The sequence below is a fragment of the Cotesia typhae genome, unplaced genomic scaffold, assembly GCF_013202065.1.
Source record: "Cotesia typhae breed Kobodo isofemale line unplaced genomic scaffold, CoteBio_Ctyphae contig_27, whole genome shotgun sequence".
NCBI classification, from domain to species: domain Eukaryota; kingdom Metazoa; phylum Arthropoda; class Insecta; order Hymenoptera; family Braconidae; genus Cotesia; species Cotesia typhae.
Window position 1 is genome coordinate 2,194,624 of NW_027423733.1, and position 20,447 is coordinate 2,215,070.

At 33.3% G+C, this 20,447-nt stretch overlaps 2 protein-coding genes across 2 annotated transcripts; both read left to right on the forward strand.

The window, feature by feature from the left end:
• Positions 1–717: 717 nt before the first annotated feature.
• Positions 718–1,635, forward strand: LOC141525811 (uncharacterized). Its single transcript, XM_074240449.1, has 3 exons — positions 718–1,126; positions 1,218–1,268; positions 1,407–1,635. Exons 1-3 carry the CDS (start codon positions 1,030–1,032, stop codon positions 1,619–1,621), a joined length of 363 nt encoding a protein of 120 aa, XP_074096550.1. The 5' UTR covers positions 718–1,029; the 3' UTR covers positions 1,622–1,635.
• A 223-nt stretch (positions 1,636–1,858) lies between these two features.
• Positions 1,859–3,011, forward strand: LOC141525684 (uncharacterized). Its single transcript, XM_074240246.1, has 4 exons — positions 1,859–1,871; positions 1,941–2,212; positions 2,333–2,411; positions 2,547–3,011. The coding sequence occupies exons 1-4, from the start codon at positions 1,859–1,861 to the stop codon at positions 2,741–2,743; spliced, it is 561 nt and encodes a 186-aa protein (XP_074096347.1). The 3' UTR covers positions 2,744–3,011.
• Positions 3,012–20,447: the final 17,436 nt, after the last annotated feature.

A 20,447-nucleotide genomic window follows, 5' to 3' on the forward strand; every position in this document is an offset into this window, starting at 1 on the left:
TTCATATTAATGATCTTACGGGTTTTGATGTCGAGATCTCGTAAATCCTTTCGGGTCCATTTCAGGACACCGAAAGAGTATAGTAAGACTGGGACAGCGAGCATGTTAGTAGCTGAGACTTTGTTTTTGCCGGAAAGTTCGGAGGACCAAATTTTCCGGAGTCTCCTAACATACTCGCTCTGGAGAGTTGCTCGGACTTCAGAGACCGCATGCATGCGGTGCTCTTCCATTCCTAGATATCTATACAACTCCCCGGCGTCTAATTGGCTTAAGACGCTCCCATCCACTAATTCGACACCATCACCAGTATCAGAGCACTTACCCCTCGCCAGATGTACGACCGCACACTTGTCCAACCCAAAAGACATTCCGACATCTCGTGTGTACTCTGCTACGATGTTGAGGGCCGCTTGTAGATGATCTTTATCAGCGCTATACAACTTCAGATCATCCATGTAAAGCAGATGGGTAATCGAATAGTTTCGATCACCCGGAGGCCCCACAGAGTACCCATGAGTTTTACGGAGAGCAACAGATATAGGCAGCAGTGAAATGCAAAACAGCAGAGGGCTCAAGGAATCGCCTTGGAAGACCCCTCGTTTGTACTCTACAACTCCGGTTACGTGCAATGCGTTTCCACTTCCAATGTGAAATCGCGTTCGCCAGAGCTGCATTGTACGCCGAATACATTCCACTATTTCGGGATTGACTCCCAGGCATTTGAGTAGATATAGGCTATGTTCCGATATACACTGCGAGTACTGGACAGTGCTCTCACTGTTAAAAAATTCGTTCCGTTATGAACTGCCAGTATACAGCCGCAGTACCCTAGGGAAATATATGACGTCACAAATCACCGCCATATTTCTACTGCGAGCACTGGTGCTTTCGAGGTAAGGTGCTCGCAGTGCTGTGATCACGTGATCAATAAAAACGACTTGAGTGCCTGACGGTTGATATAACTAATAGTTTAATAACAAAAATATATAATTATAATTGAATAATTAGCTTGGACTAATTAACAAAAGTATGGAAAATTTACGAAAATTGACCTTATTAGACTGTGTAAGTAATACTCTGTACGAGTTGAAAGTGACGCAGGAAATTTTCGATCGTGCTGAACAAGGTAAACTTATCATTGTATTAATGTCTTAAAAGTAAATTCCTGAGTTTCTTTATTTTAATTAAAATTTTAATTCTTTTTTATTATTTTGCAGACACGAGGTTTGCAACTGAACTGTTGGAGCATTGTAAATTTAAAGATCAAGGTAAAAATATGAAATTAACCAAAATAAGATATATCGATAGTTTACAAACAAATCAGTACCTGTTATTGATTCAAAAATTATGTTTATATTATGTACCGTGTAATTATTTAAAAATTGTAATTAATTGATGATCCACAGACTGTTTTGTATTTGATGGTCCTATTGAGTCTTATAATTTGGAAGAAGCAGAAAAGGAAAATCAATCTACGTCTGATGCCAGTGTGTTGGAAGGTGAAACGTTTTTCGAAACCCCTTCAACATCATTTAAGTCTTTTGAGGCGAATTCAACGCCAGAAAAGTCTTTTGACAAACTATTGAAAGCTAAAAAGTCATTAGGTACCAAAAAAAATTAACAAAAAAAGTACAGGTGAGTTATGGCAAAATAGGAATAATTATATTTTCAGTTAATAAATCGATAGGTCTTGGAAGTTCATTTGTGCTCCTCTAATAATGAAGTTGTAAAAATAGTAATTTCAATAGATTTCATCAGAAAATTTATAATATTGTCACTACTCTTGTTTATTTTATTTTTCCTTTGTAAAAGCTAACTATTCAAAAGAGATTTCTGTCATTTTTCAAAATTTCTATCTATGTTTGCATCATGCAATCATACCAATTAGATGATTATATTAACATCAACTATAATATCCATTACTTTCTAATATATTACAGATATAAAAAATTGGAGCAACAATGAGGTTTTACTGCTCATTGCGGCATATAAGGAATATCAGCTGGAATTTCTCGACGCAAATGTTAATAATCAAGAAGTGTGGAAAAAAATTGCAAATGACGTCAACGAAGCCCTTAGTCTGCAGGACTTGCCACCCATTGCTAACGAGAAATTTAAAACAAAATGGGAAACGCTCAAACGTCACTATAAAGGTTTAAAAGATAGCAACAAAAAATCGGGGAATTCCCGAATAACGTGGGCTTTCTATGACGTAATAGTCGAAATTAATTATTTCTTCATACTTTTCGAATTTCTTACCAATCTTTTAGCTGTATTAAAATTCTACTCTAATTATATTCTATCCAAATTCTAATTCTATTTTAATTTGTAGGAAATGGAAGAAGTATTCCGTGAGCAACCATGGGTTAAACCTCTGTCAACTGCCGGATCAAATTCAACCAATAAAATGGGTACTTACGTTATTTAATTGCATGAAATAGTTTTTACTGTAATATAATAGTTAGACCAATTTTAATCAAATATATTCTTAAATTTCATAAACTTACAACAGAATCGGTAAAATTAAAACTATTCATATTTTATAGATCCTGCAATTATCAGTCCACCACAAAAGCGGCAGAAAACTTTAACACATTACTGTGAAGAATTACTTGCAGCTAAAAAAGAAAATAGTGAAACTCGAAAACAACATCATCGTGAGAAAATTGAATCTATAGCTCAATTATCATCTGCTCTTAATAAGCTTGTAGATCATATAACAAAAGGACAAGGAGAATTATGATTTTTTGGCGCACATCGTTAATTTTTTTATAGATTAATGTCAATAAGCTTAAGAAAACGTCAAAGACTAGACTTACTTTTTTATACGTATAAAAAATATACGATATGAAATTATTCACTTTAAAAAAAAAAATTCAAGTACCTTTAAGAAGAATTTATTGTCATGAAAGTTTCAAGTATTAATATTTTAAATGTAATCATAAGTCTTTTATTGTTTTTTTATAAAGATACATTTATGTCGATGTTAAGGCTTATAAAGTACAAATTACATTAAATTTATATTTTTTGTATTTAGATAGATTTATTGCAATAATTGCATTAGGTATTTTATAAGATTTATTAAAATAAACTATGAGTAAAAATAAAAATATATGGACATGATTAAATTTGCAATAGTTTCATTACTTATTCTCATTTTATTTTATTTAAAAAATTAACAGAATACGCTTTATTATTAATGATTTTCGATCAGTACATATTTTTATTAAAATTTACAATTTCATCTCCGACAAATATATTTTTTAGTTTAATCTTCTAAATTTATATACATAATTTTGTTATCTGCTGATTTGTATGCATGTGTTAAGATATTTTGAAACTTATACATTATTGTTTATAAAATTTTTCAACCTTTCTCTTTTCTCTATTCCAGCAACTTTCATGGCATTGTTCATTTCAATATCTGCATCCATTGCTGGAATTTCATGATTCACAAGAATTGGGATATCAATTAAATCATCTTTCATAATGCAAATGTTATGCAAAACACAACAAGCAGTAACATAATATGGTATTAAGTCAGTTCTTTTGAATGGTAATTTATCCAATAAACTGCGGAATCTTCCTTTTAATAAAGCATTTGCTCGTTCTATTATCATACGAGCACTTGAATGTATGTAATTGTATCGCAACGAATCTTCATGCAAGTTACCATTATTTCTATAAGGTACCATTATACAAGGTTGAATACTGTAAGCTTTATCTCCTAACAAATGGGTATCATCAGGGAAAAATTCAGGTGTGCAATAATTTTGTAAATTTGACAGCCGGAAAACACGAGCGTCATGAACTGAGCCAGCTTCACCACAATACACATGAATAATTTTTAACTTGTGATCACATACTAGCTGAAATTATTAAATTACATTAATTTCAACAAATTTAGTAAATAGACAGCTGATCAACATAAATATAATAATTTCAAAAACCTGAGTTTGAATGGAATGAAATCCTTTGCGGTTGATATAGCTGGCATGATGTTCTTTTGGCTGAGCAATTCTTATATGTGTTCCATCGACCGCTCCAAGTACATTAGGAAATCCGTACTTTCGATACATATTATTTGATGTTATCCTTGCTTCTTCACGGGTAGGCCATTTTATGTAAGTAGGTAGATAATTATATATTGATTTAACGACTTTCCAAACAGTTCTCCAAGCTGTTGCTTTTCCGACATTAAAACGATCACACACAGATCTACAGAATTAAAATAATAGTAAGCTTTTCTATTCAATCATTGTAATTTTAAGTAATTGAAGATCTTTAAAACCAGATTTCATGTATGTAAATAATCTACCTGTAGGAATCTGGTGTTGCCATGGTCCAAATGCTCAGGAGAAGCTGCTTTTCGACAGGAATAGGATGTCTACCAAATTGGACAGATTGTTTTCGCAAGTCTGGTCCGAGTAAATTTATCAGAAATTCAAAAGTATCTCGTCTCATACTGTAATTAATTTATAAATAAATTACTAATTATACACACTAACAATTATTCAAATATATGTGGCTTTTAATTGGAAAATCATTATTATCACTTCATTGGGTAAAATGCATGCCTTACCGAAAATGACTTTTGAAAGTCTCATCACTCATCCGAAAAACCGTATTTTCTACATAATTTTGGGTTCTTGGAATGGAAACTTGTCCTGCTCGATTTCCAAAACAATAAATGAGATCTTCATCATCGCTAGAATCATCTTCGTCTGAAGATTCCAATAAATTTTGAACTGCACCAACAAGCACAATTCCAATTACTGTGTACTCCATTACCTATAAATTAATTTCCATTCGTAGTAATTATTATGACACTAAGGTTACCAGACATAAAAATTTTTAAGTTTTTTATAAAAATAAAATTATTTTTGAAAAAGTTCATTTAAAAAATTTCACTGATAGAAATTAAAAAGTAACAAATGATAATTATTTTTTTAATTTCCTTTATTGTCATTTATTTTTTTATAAAAATTTCAAAAAATTTCTTATGTCGATTGAATTCAGTATCATTAATTAATACTTAATTTTTATAAGGAAAACTCCTTACTTTTACCCTACATAACCTTTATAATAAGTAATACATAAATTTTATATAACTTGAGTCATGATGGACACAGTTTTTTAAATTAAAAAACACTTACTTTCCTTATTATATGAATTCCATTGACAATTACAATTAATATAAATTTTTTTAATTTCACAATACTCCAATATTAGTTTTTCTTATTGAATTAAAAATATTTAATACTCTCATTTGAAAACTGCGTCGAAAAACGAAGCTGACTAGTATAGTATACTGGACGGCGTTCCGTTTTAAATAGTAGCCAGTATAACTGACTAAAAAGGAACGCCTTCACAGTATACTAAATTGCCGTTATAGTGCGCAGTGCTCACAATGTATATCGGAACATAGCCATAAAATCAACTCATGTGGAGTTGATTATTATTATTATTATTATTATTATTATTATTATTATTATTATTATTATTATTATTATTATTATTATTGTTTGTAGCAACATAAAAAAAATATAAAAAAAAAAATTTGATTGGGCGAGGACTCGATCTCAAAAGTTCTGTCGACGTAAGCTTACACTTACGCCGCGCAGCCATCGCAGGTCTTGCCGATGAAAAGTGAAAACTAAGATAAAAACTGCGTTTGGGAATTCCCAGTAACCAAAATTATTAGTAATAATTATTGTAAATAACCATTGTTATTATTATTCATAAAAATAATAACAGTTATTATTATTATTATTATTGTTTGTAGCAACATAAAAAAAAATTTAAAAAAAAAAAATTTGTTTGGGCGAGGACTCGATCTCAAAAGTTCTGTCGACGTAAGCTTACACTTACGCCGCGCAGCCATCGCAGGTCTTGCCGGTAAAATGTGAAAACTAAGATAAAAACTGCGTTTGGGAATTCCCAATAACCAAAATTATTAGTAATAATTATTATAAATAACCATTGTTATTATTATTTATAAAAATAATAACAGTTATTATTATTATTATTATTATTATTATTATTATTATTATTATTATTATTATTATTATTATTATTGTTACTTAATAATAAATTATTATTAATAACAGCGTAAAAAAGTCACAATGATTTTTTTATGAAAAAAAAAATTCTGTATTTTAATTTTTATTGATAAAAAAAATTTATTTTTTATATAGAAAAAAAATTAAACCTACCTATTTTTAACAAAAAAGCATTATTTATTTATTTTAATAAAAATTAAAGTATTATTTTTCCCGCTGTATGTTCGGCTGAAATCGGATTCTGAGAATTTCACACGAACAGGGAGCTACTATTGTGTGAGTTATTCCTCTGTTTCGTGTGGCAGGAGGCTTATTCCCCGCGATTCGTTCACCTTTCTCGGACTCCCTCGGCTCCGCTCGGTTTTCCGACTCACAGACACTTACTTGTGTGCCTGGCGCGCGCGACGCTAAAGAGGGGGTTAAAAAATCGCACGATCTGGCTGCACTGCTTCCTTTAAGTGGACGGAGGAAGTGAGAGTCGATCTCTTGGTGTGCTACCAACGTAGCGAGCCGGGGGTGAGCGGCTATATGGCTCGGTTGCACACTCTTTGGAGTGATATGCATCCGGTCCTAGCGCATTTTGCGCCCAAATACCTGCGTAATTATGTCGCTCATCTTCGGCGAAATAGAAGATCGCTTGTGCCGGACAGAAGGCAGTCTAATAGACTTTCCTTTCCGGCGCATCTACACCAAGAGCGACGCCGTTCCTCCTTGGACAACAACAATCCCTTTGTAGGACGGCAAGTAAGTATATCTAAAAAGATAACTTACTCCCAACAACAGCTTGACGCGGTAAACGAAGATCTCCGTGCAACCATCCTGGAGGACTCCACCCTGCTCACTGTGAGCCAGGTTGTGTATGGTGCAGCAGTTTCGGCTTTTCCGAGAGAGAAACATTGTCTCATCGAGGCGCATCTTACAACTTGGCTCCAAAATTGACAGATCCCAGAAACATGTCTCCCGCATTCAGAGTGTGATTGAGTTCGAAACAACTCAAAAAGCATACACGCCCCGAAATCGACGCATTGTTGCTGAACTTCGGTGGCGTCATCACACACTGAACAAGAGTACTCTTCTTGTCATCAAAGAAGGCCTATCACTTGCTTGAATGCGGTTTATAAAATTTTTACAAAAATTTTAAATAACCGTATCTTGCAGCAGATAGAGCCTGTATGGCAACAGATATATGAACAACGTGGCAGTAAAAGAGGCCTGTCAGGTTGCAAGGAGAACCTGATAGTGGATCGATGCGTCTTACAAGATGCGATCTACTATCAACGCAACCTGTCAATGGCTTGGATTGACTATCGCAAGGCATTTGACTCAACTCCACATGAGTTGATTTTATATCTACTCAAATGCCTGGGAGTCAATCCGGAAATAGTGGAATGCAATTCGGCGTACAATGCAGCTCTGGCGAACGCGTTTTCACATTGGAAGTGGAAATGCATTGCACGTAACCGGAGTTGTAGAGTATAAACGGGGGGTCTTCCAAGGTGATTCCTTGAGCCCTCTGCTGTTTTGCGTTTCACTGCTGCCTATATCTGTTGCTCTCCGTAAAACTCGTGGGTACTCTGTGGGGCCTCCGGGTGATCGAAACTATTCGATTACCCATCTGCTTTACATGGATGATCTGAAGCTGTATAGTGCTGATAAAGATTATCTACAAGCGGCCCTCAACATCGTAGCAGAGTACACACGAGATGTCGGAATGTCTTTTGGGTTGGACAAGTGTGCGGTCGTACATCTGGCGAGGGGTAAGTGCTCTGATACTGGTGATGATGTCGAGTTAGTGGATGGGAGCGTCTTAAGACAATTAGACGCCGGGGAGTTGTATAGATATCTAGGAATGGAAGAGCACTGCATGCATGCGGTCTCTGAAGTCCGAGCAACTCTCCAGAGCGAGTATGTTAGGAGACTCCGGAAAATTTGGTCCTCCGAACTTTCCGGCAAAAACAAAGTCTCAGCTACTAATATGCTCGCTGTCCCAGTCTTACTATACACTTTCGGTGTCCTGAAATGGGCCCGAAAGGATTTACGAGATCTCGACATCAAAACCCGTAAGATCATCAATATGAATCGGAACATGCACCCCAATTCATCAGTCGCCAGATTATACCTCCCCCGATCCATCGGTGGGAGAGGTTTGCAGAGTTTGGAGCGGCTTCTCGACCGTTTGGCCCTGGGTTTAACACACGAAGTTGTCAATTTCATTGCAGACGAGGATGACTTTCTTATGCAAATTGTACATAAACATGAAAATGAACATAAGGGGTCATTCTTGTATAAAGCAGCAATATATGCGGCAAGAACCCTTGGTCTTGGAGAAATAAACGCTCTTATGGAACTCCGAAAGGAGGAATTTAAGAGCGTCATCAGGAACGCCGTGGAAAAACTACTCCTTGGCGAACTGATGGACAAGTCCATGCACAGCGTGTTCTTTAAACACGTGCGTGATCATGGCTTGTCCATCCAGCTGACGTTTTCCTTCTCAAAGTCAACTGGCCTGATGTCCGAGACTGAAGGGTTCATATTTGCCTGCCAAGATGGTGTCATTAACACTCTTGAGTACCGTAGCAAGGTGCTCCAGGTGCAGCTACCGGACACTTCCTGCAGGAGGTGTAGACAACATCCGGAGACGCTTATGCAACTTTTGTCGGCATGTCCAGTGCTGGCGAGAGGTGCATATATCCAGCGTCACAATGCTACCCTGAGAGTACTGTACTACTATCTTCGTTATTGCGACGGTATTGACGTGACACCAGTGCAGACTTATCTGCCAGGAGATATTCCCCAGGTTGTTGAGAATGAAAGTTGCAAAATTTATTGGAACATGCCATTTGCATCAACCCGGCGGATAGATCACAATAAACCTGATATTGTGCTCTTCGACAAGGCCACTCGTGACATTTATGTCATTGAGTTCTCGGCCCCGGCTGAACACAACATCTCAGCCAAAGAAGAGCACAAAAGACAAATATATCAGGATCTCCCGTTTGAAATTGGCAAACTTTACCTAGGTTACCGTGTCAAGCTTGTCGTCCTGATTGTTGGCGTCCTAGGAGGGATGAAACAGTCTTTTGCATCCTCACTTGCCAAAGTTCCAGCTTGTTCATCAAAAGCTGAGTTCTTGGCAGTTAGGATGCAGAAGGCTGTTATACTTGGTTCTCTCCGTCTCTTAAGGGAAATGACTTTGGCCTGCTGTGATCACTAACCGCCTTGTTGTGCGGAGTGGTCCAGCAGTAACGGATGGAGCTCAGGCTGGGTCCTCGGAGAATCGGACTCCGGGGATAACCCCCCTGAGCATTTAATAGCAATATAATAATAATAATAATATATGAACAATAATATTATCTTAAACATTTAATAAACAAAATATTCTCGCCGGTTCCGGCCGGCTCAGTATCAGGGGAACGTGAAAATCGAAAAGTAGGTATTCCTACTGCCGCTCTGCCGTCTCGCTCGCACCTTCGCTATCGCCGTTTACTCGGCATCTCACTCGCTCCCATTAGACCGTAAGTCACAGGCTGTGCATATTGAAGTTATTACAGACCTCACGACTGAAGTTGTCATAGGGGCTTCGCGTAGATTTGTCGTGAGAAGAGGATATTGTGCTTCCATTCATTTAGATAATGGCACAAATTTCGTGGGATCTAATAATGAGTTAAAAGATCTCTCAGAATTACTAAAATCTGAGAAACATGGTCATCAAGTTACCAATTATCTTGCTGCTAAAAATGTCGAATGGCATTTTATACCTCCTCGACCACCTCATATCGGAGGAATTTGGGAAGCAGCCGTCAAGTCATTTGAATATCATTTAACGAGAGTAATGGGTACAGAGTTTTATACCTTTGAACAATTTAACACATTAATCATCGAAATAGAAGCTTTACTTAATTCGCGACCATTAACATCAATTTCTTCTGATCCTAACGATTCGAGATGATGATGCACCTCTTCACATGTGGTATCTAGGTAGAGTTTTAAAAGAATATAAAAGTGGTAATGTCATAATAAGAACAGTGCGCGTCGAAACAGCCAATAGTTAATATGTGCGTAATGTAAAACAACTAGTATCACTACCTATAAATACAGACATTGATAATGAATGATACTTAAGAAAACTATTAGTTACAAAAATTTGTGTTTAGTCTAATTAATTTATATTTTAGAGTATTATATTTTGTTTATAAAGAAGTTAATCGCTAACTCCTTCAACGGGGGGTTAGTTATATTTGTTAACTAAAACTTTTATTATTAAAAAAATGTCAACATTAGAAAATAATTTCAGGTCTTTTATGACCATAAGCCTATTTTCTTTTCTTTGAGCTATCGAATATCCTTTTAAATAGTTTTCTCCTTAGAATTTGCTGTACTTCATTTAAAGACAAACCTTTCAGTCTAAAACTTTTTATACTGTCGTTAATTAAGGGATTGACTATCCTTGAGTTTATTTGTTTATTATCTTTTTTATTGCATCTAAGGACGAATATGTTTTCTAATCTGTAGAAAAATTTTTCTGTCAACCATGTGCATAACAGCTGTTCTTTAACTTACTCGCTCTACTTTCAAATGATTTCTCTACGCCTACAATTTTCAACTACCAATAATTTTACACAAGTAATGTTACCACACCTATCGACCCTTTCCTCATTTCCTCAAACTGTAACCTCTGACGTTATTATCTCAAATAAAAATTGTCAGTCAGTCATCAACTCACAAGACATCTATATCGTCTATCTATCGACTATCTATCAACTATCTATCGGCAATCTAACAACTATCTATCTGTCAACAAATTATCAATTATCTATCAATCATTAATTAGTCTATAAAATATCAATAAAAGTGTGTAATTTTACATGACCCTGAAGTTATCGCACAGCTAACAAATAAATGTTTAGTTGGGGATATCTCTAGTGGAAATGGAGTTGCATCAAATGGCCGCATAAAGAGAAATTCATTAAGATTCAAATCATTTATAATAATTTAATTAGCTTCCAAGATTTCTTTCATGTAAAGGAGTACATATATACCGCAGTTGAAGGAGTCATTCTGACACGGATATTTAATAGTTTTCACACTTCAATTAACGTCGTCTTCGGAAAAAATTCTTCCGTAACAATCAACAAAATTTTAGAAATAAAACAAACAATGATAATCTTTATCACTTGAATTTAAATAATAAAAATCCCCATCCGATGAATTTACATAAACAAGTGCCCAATGTGCTTGATCCTTATTAACAGCTAAGAAATACTCTTTTTTATTTTTCATTATCTTTTTTAAGTTAATAAAAAAATAATTTAGCACTTCTTTGCAGCCGTTCAGGAAAATTGTGCTTACTTTACAAGAAATGTACGCCACTCTGTCTTGTTTCGATGACTCCAAAATCAAAAGGTGACTGCAGTAATCTATAATGAAATTTGTTAACCACTTATTATTATAAAGTGTTTTGTAGTCCTCTCCAAATAAATAAATGTTGTCGTTCTCATCGTTCACATCTTTAATGTAAGCTACAAAATAATCTTTCTTATTCTTGTCTATGAGATAATAATCTTCGTTCTTAATTGTTGAGTTTCTAGAGTTCATTATTACCTCAGCTTTTTTTTTTTTTCAATATTACAAGAATTTCTCAATTTTTTTGTTTTCTGATAACTTGGTCTTGTTATCTTTGGCTGTCTCTTGCTGTCGAGCCAAACTTCTTGAGACATCATGTTGTCTGGTTCATTGATAACGCCTTTTGTCCTTTTTTTGGAGCAAACAATTGGCTTGGGCAAGTTTAATTGTTTGTAGACAGCTTTTATTACCAGGAGTCGTTTATCAATGAAAACTCTTCCTTTTAGATCAAGTTCCTTATCAGCTTTGATTTGTTTGAAATGATTCTCTACAGAGCTGTTTGAAGAATGAACTTTATTTTTATTTAATAAAATTGACCAAAAAGGAAGGTTTGGAAGTAACTCGACGGTCAAATACTCCACAAATTCAGCACACATGTAATTATTTTTCATGAATTTTCCCCTACATAATTGAGCACGTACTTCTACTCGTCGTTTAATGCTAAGAAAGTCTTTTTGAAATGGGTTTGATTGTAAGTATTCGGTGATGGCTGGTTCTACTTTAGCTTTGGTGACAAATGAATCGTCTTCGTCTTCGTCGTCGTCGTCGTCGATCATTATGAACTGCTTTCGGTTTTGCAGAACGTAAAATGCTTTTTAGTTCTTCACGACGGTTGTTGGAAAGTAAGTATGAAATAGGTATGGTGTACTATGGTTTATCATTGGTGGAAGAAACCGAAATGTTAGTAGTGAGATTTACTGTTTTTCCGTGAAATGCAAATCTCATAATACATTTCGATTGTTTACAATGAGCATAGTGTCTAAAAGTATTTTTGTTACCAGTTTCAAAGCCATGAAATATCAAAACGCACGTAATTTTACATGTTACTGGTGACTGGTCTTGTAAATACTGCCGAAATGCAATTCTTGATACTTCTGAATCTCGAATAAGCTTCGAAACACAGACTGACAGCACGCGAACCAAGTGATAAGTGTACTTCGGCTGTGGTAAATATTTTACAGCATCAGGTGCCTCTTGATCGGATATCGAACTCGTACTGAGTTTCTTAGTTAGCTTCTCAAGATCATCATTTTCTTTATCGCTGAATTTACTACTTTGGTCACTAATTTTATTTTTTTTATCACTAATTTCATTGTTTTTGTCACTTATTTCATGTTTATTGTCACTAATTTCACTTTTGAATGAAGAAATAGATAATTTTTTACCCAATTTTGTTTTAAATTCATCTACTAGACCGTTTTCATTCCTGTTCCAATAAAAATACAAAGTACTCCGGAGCCATTCAATGTCTTTCTTTTTTTTTAACCGTAAATAATCACATAAATTCATAAAAAGTGTTTTGTTTTTAGTTGGATTTTCTTCGATTTGATCCAAACTGTTAACAAAGTTCAATAATCCACTTATTATTCTTCCTTGCTCGAACTTCATTTTAATGAATCACTTATTTATACTTAAAATAAAATTATTGTATATACAAACAGCACTTGTCACGTTACATCACGATTGTATATTATCATTTAATCAGTTTTAGTAACACTTAACACAGCACTATCACTTCAGTACATTCATGTCAATTTAACAAATAATTATTAAGAACAATCTAAATCAAATAATCAACATCAAATTTACAACATTTTAGTGAAGTTATTGAGTATCTCACGTTATATTTGAAATCATAAGCGTAATAACTAGTTCACAAAATACACACTAGGGTATTCAGCCATTTTGTTTGTTATTGCCACCAAAATTAAAATTTTTTTAAATCGAAATAAAGAATTGACTCAATCAAATTAAATGTATGTCATTTGTTTAGATTTTATGGCGCATGTGCACCATTTCTGCGTGTATTTCTTAAGCGTGAAAACTTCAAAATATAAAAAGTGAAATAATATTAGGGACCTAGGTCATTATTGTGGTAACAGGAGAAGTTCTCATCTAATTTAAAATATTTCACTTTATGTATTTTCGAATTTTCGCTCCTCAGAGAAACCCTGGTTAGAAAAAAGTATTCAAAAGAATTGACAATGTTAAATCTCCATAAGAGAGGAGAATTCAAAAGTATTGAAAGTATTCAGAAGTATTGAAAAGAATTCAAATTTCGTTATTTCTAATACTTTTTAATGCATTTTTTTAATCAGGAAACGTGCCAAAAACGTGCTTCGATGCATTCTGTGCATACGCTGTACGAATTATAGAGAAAGCTATCATCTTTATGAAAAAAATAAGGAATCTACATTGGCTGTGTTTGCCAACGTTTCTAACTTGACGAATGAATTTATATTTTATTAATTATGCATGTGCATAGTGATAATATAAATGGAAATTAAAGAGAAAAATGAAATTTCAAATTGTTGATTTATGTTTTATAAAATTATGTGCAATTAATAAATGAAAAGCGCCGGCGAACACGACTAAGTAGGTAAACAAACAGACAAACGATTTCCACTGAGTAAGTTCCTCTTTCCCATTATGCTTAGTTCCTTCCTTTTTCTAAATTCGTCTTAAGTGATGAATTTGTCATTAATTAAAATATATTTCTAAAATCTTCTGTAAATATTTGTAAATACACAATTCTATTATTTCTATAACTATATTTTTAAAAAAGAGCCGTGTAAAATATGTTGATCGTTGTAGAGTATTATGTATAATGCTTTGCCAGTACATAAAACTGACTTTAAATACAATTGTTATATTTATTTGTTTATTAGAAAAAATAAAAATAAAATCCAAATGGAAAGATATTTTAAAGGGTCAGAAAATTGATTTTTAACATTATTCTATAATTATTAAGAGATATTAAGCCTTATTTTATTTCTAAGAAATGTACATGAAGATTTTTGATAAACAAGTAAGTATATATTTATTTTAAACAAAAAAAAATATTTTTTCAAATTTACATCCTAGACAAAAAAAATCAAAAATATGCAATATTTTTAAGAAAAATCAAAAAATCGAAAAACTAAAAAAAGTACATACAGTTTTGTTAAAAATAAACAAGTACTTTTTTTTTTATTTCCTGAAAAAATTTTTTTCAAGCTCGAATCCGTATCCAAAAATTGAAAAAAATTTTGGATACGGATATCTTCAAAAATATTCAAATTAAGAGAAAAGTAAAAAAGTCAGCTGTGCGCTAACTTCAGGGTCATAATTTTACATTATTAATTAGAATTTATCAATAAATGGTTAAGAGTAAAAATTAATCCTGTGTTTTCAAAATCAACAATTCAATTGGAATATCCTCACTCCAGTAAATTGTAGTTAGGAATTACACATTCACGAAAAGTTAACAACAATATAATAGTATATTACACCCCTAAGGAAGTAAAGTAAGAAATGTCTCAGAGCACATGCAATTTGCTCGGCTTCGCCTCGGCCAACAAACACGTGATCTGAGGCTTTCTTATTTACTTCCCGACGAGAGTATACTATTTTTTTCCCGATGAAGGCGTAAAGCGGAAACTTCGTTTAGTGCAGCGGGGCTAAAGCTGACGCTTTACGCTCGGAGAGGAAAAATCAAATATTTATTTCAAACAAGTTACTCAAGATTAAGTCCAGAGCCGAATTTCCTTGCCGGACGGACTGTATAATAAAAATAACAATAACAATAATAATAATAATGTCACGTACAATTATCAATAATTGGTCTAGACTCTCTATAGACCGTTTATTTGACGAGGTTGATTATGAAGTAGAAATTTTTTCTAATAATTTTGAACTGAGATATACCTGAATTCCTCAGTCGGGTTATCTCGAAAAATACAATTATAAATTTTAGTCAATACTGGCCGATTCGAGGACCTAAACGCGTGGCTTTCGAGACAGGTATTTTACTACGAACAGTCCTTACTAACGACGGGATCGACTCGACAATTAATAATAATCTTCAATAACGAATTATCTGAGCCAGGAAACAACGCGACGTGCGGATAATAATTCAGCTCAACTTGTGAGTATTCACCAAAAAAAAGGGACTCAAACCAAGGTGCTAGATCCACACTCCTTACACTATGCGAGCTCCCACGTATCTCACAATTTTATTTTTATGAAAAACTATGAGACCTCGTATCCGATCACGAGGGCTTCTCAAGCCGTTTACTAAAATTTACTAGTCCTTCTACTCGCGATCGATATGACAGGGTACCACCCATGTGAGTAAAGGCTATGATGTATTACCAATAATCGATATTATGCTTTTGCATTTCCCTCAGTACTGGTCCCGATACCCATCATTGGACCCTGGTCTTAAATGCTGAAACAAGCTTATGATATGATTAAATACATTATGGCAAAGAAAGATGATATGGCTTTTAACGGTGCGTTTCACTAAGCGTTCACCACGCTCACGCTCACGACCATAGTTTTCCCCATTCCACTTGCTTGTGAGCGTTGCTGTCGATAACTCAAGTGGAATGGATTATGGAGCGTTTCGGGCGTTCATGTAAATATTACAATCGGCGAGTTTGAAAAAAGTAGAAGTTTAAGGAGGTTAGGTAATCCTAAACAGTAAATTTTAATAATTGTAAGCTAACTCTATTTATATTAAAAAAGAATAATGATTTAATTTTTTATATATCATTCCGGTGAAATTATCAAACAACTTAAGTTTAAATGAAATCGAAATGGCTTTTACTGCTGTTGGATATTTGTTGATGCATCGCAATAGTGCTCCAGAAATTACTTCATCTAGCTTAGATGAAGAATGAAAAGCAACAATACAAAATTATAATCGTGAAAACTGAAAACTCAGGCCACGTATTATTGACTATGGAAATGTAATTCTTCGATATTCAGATGAAGAATTTAAAAGTCATTTCAGGTAAATGATTTTCTATCGTATTACACTCTAGATTTCTAAGCAATTGTCTAATTGCAGACGTTGATCATACTCTAACGTTATGATACGCTTTTATTTACTTTATTATGTCCAAGTAATCATTCTATTGATGAACTTATGAGATTGAATGATAGAATAAGTTAAGAAACTGGAAATAAATTACGAATGACAAATAACATCTAGAGATTGAAAATACAAAGGGTTTTACGTAATTTTAAATTTATTTTTTTAGATTTTCAAGGAACACATTTAATTATTTACATAATTTAATAGAAGAAGATTTAGTTCGACATATTCTGGGTGCCCTACAATTCCATCTGATCATCAATTGATGATAGCCTTTTGGAAAATGGCCACAATGGATTCTTATAGGTTACTTTTATTAAAAATAATTCACTTTGGATGTATATATTATTTTCTTGCAAATTAATATGGTATTAACTTGACAAGAATTTTGTGATTTTAATTAAAAGATCACAAATATTTCGTTTTATGTTTTTATTTTATTGATTACTGACGATTTCTTTACATTCACTTAATCGGTACATAAGTCGGCAAAGGTCATGTATAAGATGCTCGGCGAGCTTGGTCAGAGGTTTGTCAGTAAGAAAGGCGCTCGGCGAGCGTGGTCAAAGGTTTTTTGGTAACTGTCTTATTCGATTTTCCATCAAACTATCGTCAGTCAGGGAGTACAATTTTGGGAAGGGTATTTTGGCTTTTGGTTGGTGGAAAATAACTAGGGTTGGGGAATTGTTGTTAAATGAGAGGATCCTGGAAAGGGTATTATTTATTTAACGCAGGGTTGTTTAAACGAAGCGTGGGAAGGTTTGCTAAGTTGGAAAATAGTCTGGTAACCATCTGATTAACAGATGGGTTGTAAAATTTTGTCCGTTTGTGTCGAAGGTTAGTCTCAGTCATTAAAGGGATTATTTTACAATGGCAATTACTTGAGTTGGACTGTCATAAATTTCTGAATTTTTAAGTTTTATGACGTCTTTGTGAAAGTCTGTCAAAATATTTTAGAAGACATGAGTAAACTTAAAAATACATTACAATTTTCTCTTAACTTATAAAAAACTAAAGTACATAACTGAACAATTTACATAATTTATTACAAGAAGATTTAGTTCGACATATTCCTGGGTGCCCTACAATTCCATCTGATCATCAATTGATGATAGCCTTTTGGAAAATGGCCACAATGGATTCTTATAGGTTACTTTTATTAAAAATAATTCACTTTGGATGTATATATTATATAATTGAGAACTATTAAACTAAACTATAATTTTCTTCTTTCATTTTTATTGCACGGAAAATAAATTGCGGTAGTTGCAACAACAACTGTAGTACTATTTACCGCAAGCTGTAGTATGACCTGGGACAACTCCACATTGTGGTTAGATTTACTCCAATATTGTAGTTAAGCGTCAACTGTAGTAAAAAGTAAGATATGCTACAGCATGCGGTATTTGTAACTCTAATTGTAGTTCAATTTACTCAATATGCGGTTAACCAATTGCGTAAAAATAAACGGTATATAACCTACAATTTTTGTAGTTTATAATAAAAAATTACTTACTAAGTTATTTATATATAATAAATATGGTATGTTATGTCGGACTCAGCGTCCGACATTTTTATTTTATAACAAATGGAATTTAATTATTCATAAATAGTTTTATGTTCTTACAACTAATTACATACATTTATTTTATTTTTAAATTTTTGTTATCTTCAAATTTATCAATAGTATTTTCAAAAGAAACTTATTTGAAAAATTTAGTTTTAGTTGGGCCTGACCATACTAAGAGATTTGAGCCTGAACAAATACCCTAATGGAATTTTAAACTTTGTCGAGATCCGAAATAGAAGTTTTCGATAACAAAATAAATGTATATATAAACAATAGTTTAAATAAAATAAAAGTAAATAATGATAAAAGAAAAAAATTAAAGGAATGTTATGATAATTCTAGTATCAACAGAAAAAAAAATATATGTTGATAATTTAAGGAACAAAATTTAATAACTATAATTTAAGTTTAAAAAAAAAATAAATAAATGTTTTCTTTTATTTTCGAATAAAATAACGACTTAAATAAAAAGAAAAATTTAGATCTAAGAAACTAATGAGAATTTGTAATCTATGCACAAATTAATTTTTATCTAACTAATTTAATATAAAAATTTGGTCACAGTAAATAATTTAATGTAAAATAGTACACATGTATGTCTTTGTCTATGCATAAATGCGCTTACGTATATACAAACACATAGATGTATAATAGAGCATAAGAGTAAAGGAGAAGCGATATTGTACTCTGACCCAAGTAGAGGGGACTCATGCAACATTATAGAAAAATCTAAGAGAGAGGGCAAGGGCTCAAGGAAATAGAAAAATAATTGGACATTATTTTTCCTATCTAGTAAAAATAAGTAACGCCCTAAAATTCGACACCTTTACGATTTTCAACAAAAATATCTCTCGTTGTCCTGACGTCCTAGTGTTAACATCGAAAAAGTTTTTATAAGTTTCAATGAAATCACGCGTCAGATTAAAAAAAAACAATTGTTAGTAAAGTAAATTTCAATTATGTAAAGAAACGGTAAGTTTCTTTACATAAGTGTTCATTTAAGTAAGTTCTTAATTGAGATTTTTATGTTTGTTTTAATAATTCAAATCTTTGTATGATAATTTTATAATATATTTATTAAATTTAATTCATTTTCTTATATTATAACTTCAACCCCTTCCCATAAAGCTTCAGATCCTTATCTATTAGCCTAACGGCTAGGATAAAAATAATTAAATTTTAGTTGCGTTTTCGACGTAACAGGTAATTATTTACATATGGGGTCCACCCCTGCTGGGCCATGACAATTTTGAGCGCTTAAATATAAAATTAACGGGAAGTTGCAGGGATGGCCTTTAGGGCCAACCGTTTTTCTATTTTTTTTTTTTTATAATATTACTTCGTTAAACCATTTTAGAATCTTACAATTATGGGTTAATTTTGACCTATAACTTTCAGAAGAAAAATGATTAACTAACCAATAGTTTAGACTGAATCGACCTGGTAGAAAATTTGAAATCAAAATATATTTACCTAACATTATATAGAATATACTGTAGATGATTTATAGAATATTAGTATTTAATAACTTTCTACTTTTATTCTAATAATTCCTCTGAATTTAATTAACAACTGAATTTGTTATTACAATTTATTCATTTTGACAGCTATTATAGCAACGGTTACCATGGTAATGGTAACCATAGTAACGGTAACCATGGTAACAGTAACCATGGCAACGGTTGTGGGGGAGGGTAGGGTGGGGTTGAGTTCTATAATTGATAGGTGCCACTGATGGTTTCTTAGAGTGGAGAATCGAAATGATATTGTATCCCCCTAAAAAAAAGAGTTTGAGATAGGGAATAGGAAAGAAGGCACGGGAGGGGAGGGGAAAATGAGAAGGAGGGGAGGGGATAGCATACGTGATGGTTATCGAAAAATCCATTTTGGCTAGGAATTGCGCAAAATTCCTTCTTATCTCTCGTCTACAGTGAAAAAGAAATACCTACGCCAAATTTTAAATGAATCGGTCCAATAGTTTCGGAGATCTGGTGATGAGTCAGTGGTATTTCGCTTATATGTATATGGGTAAAAACAAATTTGATTCACGGTCCATGTGGTTCTTTTAATAGAAATCCTCCCTGTATGGTGGATGGTTCATGCACGAAAAAATATCCAAAACATTTTTTAAAGGAAACCCAAACAGGAGAAGATGGATCTCCTAAATATCGTCGGCGATCTCCTGAAGATGGTGGAGTAACAACAATAATAAATGGAATTAATATAGACAATCGATGGGTGGTACCGTATAACCCTGTGTCGTACATTCAAAGCTCATATAAATGTTGAAGTTTGCAACTCAGTGAAATCAATTAAATATATTTGTAAATAT